Source organism: Monoraphidium neglectum (assembly GCF_000611645.1).
Source record: "Monoraphidium neglectum strain SAG 48.87 unplaced genomic scaffold scaffold02198, whole genome shotgun sequence".
NCBI lineage: Eukaryota > Viridiplantae > Chlorophyta > Chlorophyceae > Sphaeropleales > Selenastraceae > Monoraphidium > Monoraphidium neglectum.
Window position 1 is genome coordinate 1 of NW_014011430.1, and position 6739 is coordinate 6739.

Sequence of the window (6739 nt, forward strand, 5' to 3'; positions counted from 1 at the left end):
CCCCCCGACCAATGCAGGTGCTCATCACCGACGACGGCAGTGAGATGCTCGACCGCGACGCCACGGGCGGCCTCGTGCCCATCAGCGCCTACGGCATCACCGACGGCTCCCACGTCACCCTGCGCATCCAGGTGACGCCAACACCCCCACCTTGTCACATGCGTCAGCCGGGCCAACTCACGTGCGCTCGTTGCAGGTCCCAGTGCAGGCACTGACCTGGCGGGGTGGGTGCTGTACCCGCCCCTTGCCTTGCAGCGCCCCTGAGCTGGGGCCCCTGCAGAGCGATTCCGTGCGCTCTTGTGGGTGCAAATCTCCCCCAAACAAAAATATATACACAATACAATATACACAACACACAAAAAAAGCACACAAAACGCACACAACAAACACACAAGACACAAGACACAAGACACAAGACACAAGACACAAGACACATCCAAAACCACACACGGGACAGCAGTATGCTGTACATGTCTGTGTTCAACAAGTCTGCCCCGAAACCTCTGGCAGGTACCCGGTGTGGACGACCTGGATGACGTCCCGCTGGTAGACGAGGCGATAGTGTCATCAGCCTTCGCCCTGGGGGTGCTGCAGGTGGGGGCGCCCGTGAGAGGCCGTGTGGTTGAAGGGTGCGTGCGGGGGAGTCCGCGGGTACGGGCGCGTGCCGTATGGGGAACGTTCCCTGGGTGGAGGGGATGCTTTTGTCGTCCCACTCGCGGCTTGGGGGTGGGTGGGATGGCGTGTGGTGTGGTTTCTCGGCCTATTTTGGTGGCAGGTTTGAAATGGACGTCGCTTAGGCCGTGAGGGTTGAGGGGTGGGGCATCTGCAGGGGAATGCAATGGACGGGCCCGGTAGCGTGACAGGTTGCAAGTCGGGGGGTATGTCAGCAAGCGTTCACAACGCTGCTGAGCCCAATGCCAATCGCAAGCCAGTTGACCGTGCATGAGATTTCGGTCAATAGATATGGAGCATAATGCGAAGTAACGTCGACTCCCGGCCTCCCGTCCCCAAGGCACTCGTGAGTGCAACCTCAACAGCACCCCGAATGAACCCAGCACCCGGACCTGCTTTATCAAAGACGCGTGCGTCCGCCATCCCCCCCCTTGGGCCCCCTGCGCCATGCTCCGGCAACGCAGGGGCGCGGCGGCGGCAACGGCCGCAAGACGCGGTGGACGCAGGACCAGATCGTGGCCCTGATAGAGGGGGTGGAGCGGCACGGCCTCAGCGCCTGGCGCACGATAGTGCAGGTGAGGGTGCCTAGGGGGTGTGGGGTGCTGGGGCTGGGTTTTTGCGGGTGGAAGAGGGTGCTTGTATGCGCATTTAGTGGGGATTTGTCTGGTGGGTGCGGTGAAATTGTGCAGCTTTACATGCTGTCATACGAATGCGGCTGGTGTGTCGGGTAGCAGGGTTTCAAAGCCAGAGCAGGGCGAGGGACAGTCATGTCGGCGAGAAGGATTAGCAGCATGTCGCTGTGTAAGACAGCTTGTGTATGTGTTTCTTTGGAGGGATGCGCGGGCACCGGCGGCATGCCGCCAACATCATGTAAGTTGCTGTGTGCAACTGTGCACGCTTTTTTTGGGAGTAAAACTTCATGGGCATTGCTCTTCTTCACGTCACTGCATCGCGCCGAGGATTGCGAACGCGTTTGTGTGCAACACACCATGTCGACGTTTGCACTCTGCGCTGACACCTGGCCCCTGCCCAAGCACCTCTTGCTCATATCCGAAATCGCCCTGCACCCCTCTGTCCGCCCCCTGGCCGCCAGGACCCCCGGCTGGCCGGCAAGAATAACATGCAGTGCAAGGACAAGTTCAGGAACCTTTGCCTCACAATTATTCAGGTCAGCTTGGGGGGGGTGGCATGTTTAGGAACCTCTGCCTCACTATTATTCAAGTCAGCCTGGGTGGGCGCCGGGGGCCGGGGGGCCAAGTTCGGGGACCTTTGTCTCACAATAATTCTGGTTTGGCAGGGGGGTTGAGATCTTCACTACTGTATGTTGGGTGTGTGGGTTTTCACAGCGCCAAGGTGCGCATGCCCACACACTAACACACATATTATCTCACTAACAATCTCACAAACATACATTCTCTCTTGCTCTCTCTTTCTACACGCACACACACCCTCTCCCTTTCACTCACACACACACACACACGATCACACAACACAACACAACCACACACACATACACATGTACAACCCCCCCCACACACACACACAACACACACAGGGTCGCCCCGAGCGTGGGCTGACGCTGGACTGGCGGCTCAAGGACCGCGTGAAAACACTCATAGAGCAGGAGAGCATCAAGGTGCGTGGGTGTGCGCTGGCGGGTGCTAGTAATGCGCTTGTTTACGCTGAGTTGGTATTAGGGGTTTGGGGGGTGATAGTCGGTATTGCCTCGGGCTGGCTGGCACTTCTAGGAATACGCTGGGCTTTCTGTGAATGCAGCCTGGTTCGTGACTGTGCAGGTAGCCTCCTCTCTTCTCTTAATCACCACCACCACCGCCACAAGTTTTGACCTCTCCTCCTCCTCACCACCACCACCACTGTCACCACGACCAGTTTTGACCGGCCGGACGCTGGCCCAGCGGAGAACGCTTGATGACCCTGCAGGGCTGCAACAGCGACTCCCTATTGCGGCTGCATCAGTGGCAGAGGGATGCCCCGAGTGGCTGTCCCTTCAGCTTGGGCAAGGCAGCGGCACTGATTACACGCGGCCCCCTCCCTTCACCCTGTGGGCTTAACCCTGACGATCGACTATGTGACTGGACGCAGGCACCCACTCTGGGCATAGCCCCAGCCATGAAACGGGGCTGGCCTCTTCCAAGTGACCAGCTGGCCGCCATGTGGCTTTGAAAAGCGATCCGCGACGCATGTTTGCGACATGTGTGATTTTACCCGTATTCACTGCCTTGCCTTGATGCCTTGGTCCCCTGCCCCCTCCCTTGGCACACTCACAACGGCGCTGTGGTGACTTACTTTCACTTCAAGTGATCAACATGCCCGCGTGTTTGACACAACTTACTGCAGGGCCCCTCGGCTTGGTTTACTCGACGCTGTTTTGCAGGTTGCTGGTATTGACCTTGTCGTGACCACCTCACTGCAACCGCCTTCCGCACCTATTGGTTCATGCATCTCGGGGACACGGCGACAGATCACCTCCTGTGTAACTGTCACAGCTAGCCGAGCCGCCTGCCCTGTGGTAGTGGTGGCGCTGGTGTGTGCTTGGCTTTGCACCTGCCCGTCACTTGTGAAGAGCAGAGTAAGAACGGCACGAGCACAAGTCAGAAGATACTGTGGCATGTTCTTGAGAAAGCTGCGGGTGAAATCCAGCATGTGCATTATGGTGCTACGTACCTGCATCATCACGAGATCCCCACACCATCTCCATGTGGCACGCCACAACAGAGATGAGGGCACCGGCGCAAGGCTCGTGCCTAATCGTCAACGGCGGCCGATCCCAGCAGAGCGGCAGGCGAGCTCTGGTTGGGCCAATTGTACACCGCAGCAGCACTGGGATTGCTGATGGAGCGAGGCACCAACCTGCTCACTGCACACACAACTCCAACCGCTGACCGTGGCACACGGGTAGCTTGGCGGGAGCCAAGGGTAGTGGTGCCCGAGTGTCACTTGTTGCCCATTCATTCATTACAGGCAACGTTCATGACATGATCTCGCCCTTGTCGAATTTACACGTGCATCATGGTGCATGAACAACAGGATCGCCGGCCTGCCCTGCCGCACAAGCAGCCTCTCTGACATAGAGCGGCGGCCCAGCGGGCGCAGGGATGCCGCATCGCCGCCAGCTCAACTGTGACCCATGAAGCCAACCGCCGCGACCTGTTGTTATGCAGAGGGTATTTTAATGCCATGTTTCTGCCGTGATACCGCGGCCAGAGTTGACAGCCTGACACGGTGCGATCTGACAGTGCCACCGCAGCCGTGAGCGGGCGTGCTGGCTGTGAATGATCGAGGTTGCACCTCGGCTTGCTTATTTGACGGTCCCTGAGGCCAACAAGAGACGTCTAGAGCTAGCACGGCTGATCTATGGACCCTGGCGAGCTTGACGAGGGCCTGTATGGCCGTATAGATGGGGTCACGTGCTCAGGGCCCCTTGGAGACGGCGACGTGTGGCAGCGCGGCCGCTACAAGTCGCGCAATGTCGCGCTGCGGCCGCTGGAGCTGCCAAGCGCCGCCGAAAAGAAGACTTCGGAGCGCGGGCTGATGCGCGCGCGCGACGCCTTCACAGCAGAGATGGCCCTTACAGACCACAGCCTGGAAGGTGAGCCCGTTCGTAGGTACTCCCTCGAGCACGGGCCCCGAGGCGACCACAGCCGCTCGTTAGCTGTCGCCTCCCGCCTGCCTGCCAGGCTCCCCGGGGCCTGCCCCGACCCCCACCTTTGTCTCCATCCGCCCTTGATTTCCCTCCCATGTGGTTGCTGACGCAGGCATCGCGGTGTGCCAGGGCGTGGCTGTGGTCGACGGCAAATCCTATGCCGTGTATCAAGAGTTTGAGGAGACCATGCTTTCGTTTGGCAGGGGCCGCCGGGCCAGCAACCCGGAGGCGTTCTTCGACGCAAACGGCATCACGCCGCTCGGCAGGAAGGTGCGTGTGCGATCTGACCGTACAAGCGATGGGCGTGCGTACATGCTCAGGCAATCTGTGCTGACGGTGCACCGGGCCTTGCTGGCGCATGCGTGCTGGCTGGTGTGCGCAGGCTCGTGCGTGCAGGCCCGCGCACGCAGGCTCGTGCGCGCAGGCCCGTGCGCGCAGGCTCACAGACGGAGCCGCGCGCGTGCATTCCATCGCCTCCCATCCTGCCCCAGCCCCGCCCACCATGCGCGACCCACACACGCACGGCAGGTCTGCGCCGGCATGGCGGCGCCGCTGATGAGCCTGAGGAGGCTCAACCTGGTGCACCGCAGCCTCTCGGCGTTGGCGTTCATGCAGACCCCAGATCGCCGCGTGCTCCTGACCGGCCTGGCCGACGCGCTGCCCGCCACCACCCCGATGTCGAGCATCATGGATCGCATGAACTACAAGGGAGTGATTTTGGGGGCCATGTCCCTGGAGCCTCCTGCGGCAGGTGCGATCTGCTTCAAAAAGGGTGGCAGGAATGGTTTGGGATCCCTTGTCGTTGCGGCGTCGCCGGCGCCTTGCTTGAATTATGCCAGCGGTCTTGCCCTCTGCAGCTCTAAACCCTAGATGCTGGCTAGCTGGATGTGCCCCAGACTGTGCTGAGCACATAATGTATACGGGAGCCCTCACTGCGACAAGTGCACGTCTCGTTCGCAGCGACGCGTCTCAGCGACGCGTCGCTACCACGCGACCCCCAATCACTGCCCTGAAGGCTGCCCGGCGCTCCTGTGCGCCCCTGCCCCGCCGTTCCCCCCACAGGCGCGTGCGGCGCGCTCTGCCTGGCCCCAGAGCAGCACGAGCTGCTGCAGCTGCAGGGGTCGCTCCTGCAGGCGCCCGGGCACCGGGCCGGCACGTGCACTTTCATGGCACACACCACTGACGTGTACCTGTGGGCCAGCGCGGTCCACGAGACGCTGACTGGGCAGCCGTACGCCGCCTATGCATCAGATGCAGGCGCCCTGCTGCAGGTGCGCAGCGGGCCCCGTGTGTGGCCACGCCGCACGCCGGGGCTTGGTGAGGCTGAGGAGCGTGGTCGAGCCAGTGGCCCGTGGCTCGAACTGGCTGCGGGGCAGGACATGAACGCAAATGCTGGCAGGGGGGGGGGGCGCTGGGTTCCGGTGGGTTTAACGTGTTGGCAAACCTGACGGCAACGCTGCTTCCGCGGTCCCTCCAGCCCCTGCGCTGCGGAAGCGCGAGGCCCCCGCGCACGCCCGCCACGCCACGCCATGCCACGCCTCGCCGCCGTGCCCCGCCGCACTGCGCCGCGCCGCGCCGCGCCGCTCGTCGACGCTCGATACCTTGCTGGCCCGCCCGCCCGCGCGCCGCCCGCAGCTCATGTACGGCGATGATGCGGCCCCAGAGCTCCCCCTGATTGAGGACGAGGTGCTGCGCGACCTGCTGCGGTGGGTGCATGCACCACCCACCCTCTCATCCGCTCCCACGTGCTGCAGTGGGTGGGACTGTGCTGTCGCTAATATCTAGTAGCGCCCCGCACATGGGCGCGGCCCCGCCGCTGATGTGAGAGTGCGGGCGTGCGCACGCGTACTTGTACGCGCGGGTGGGCATTTGCGGATTGTGAGCATGCACGCATGCATGCACTTGCCGGCTCAGCATGCTGTCGATGCGGGACGGCGGTGTGCAGGAGCAAGGTTGGTTGCAACCGGCCAGATCCGCAGCTACTCTGGTCATCACCCCCAGCCAACCCCAACCCTGCTAGGCCGCTGTTGCCCCCAGGGCTCCCTCGCTCCCTTCCCCGGCCTGCCTCATTCCCGCGTTTGACCCCCCCCCAGCCTGGCGCTGGCGCCCAACCCGTTCCTGCGGGCAACGTCCGAGGTGGTGGCGGGACACCTCCTGTTTTGGGAGGAGGACCCCGCCGCCGTGCGCCGCTTCTTTGCCCGCGTCAACGCGGCCATGAACGGCGACGCCGCCAGCCCTGCGGGGCGTCTGCGCAGGGAGCTGGACGCAGTCGTGCTGGTGAGGGCGGTCGCTGATGAGGCCGTTCGCCGATTGCGGGGGGCAGGGGTGGGCGAGGGGAGGCATGCTGGGGCAGGGAATGGGGCCGTGCGGGCACAGGCGCGGGCGCCCCCGTGGGGGCGGAGG

At 62.7% G+C, this 6739-nt stretch overlaps 2 protein-coding genes across 2 annotated transcripts in view; both read left to right on the top strand.

Moving 5' to 3' along the window:
• Positions 1–11: 11 nt before the first annotated feature.
• MNEG_10143 (hypothetical protein) lies at positions 12–3206 on the top strand (the record flags this gene model as incomplete). The annotated part of the gene is made up of 6 exons (XM_014041384.1): positions 12–131; positions 511–594; positions 1137–1247; positions 1766–1840; positions 2228–2308; positions 3180–3206. 6 exons carry the CDS (start codon positions 12–14, stop codon positions 3204–3206), a joined length of 498 nt encoding a protein of 165 aa, XP_013896838.1.
• Positions 3207–4047: 841 nt separating this feature from the next.
• The window catches only part of MNEG_10144 (hypothetical protein), a gene marked incomplete at both ends in the record, with an annotated part of 6445 nt that continues 3753 nt past the window's right edge, over positions 4048–6739 (top strand). Inside the window, 6 exons of the mRNA XM_014041385.1 lie at positions 4048–4282; positions 4449–4606; positions 4865–5087; positions 5399–5607; positions 5972–6042; positions 6430–6613. Of these exons, the coding sequence (XP_013896839.1) occupies positions 4048–4282; positions 4449–4606; positions 4865–5087; positions 5399–5607; positions 5972–6042; positions 6430–6613 (1080 nt within the window). The remainder of the gene's footprint in view (positions 4283–4448; positions 4607–4864; positions 5088–5398; positions 5608–5971; positions 6043–6429; positions 6614–6739) is intronic.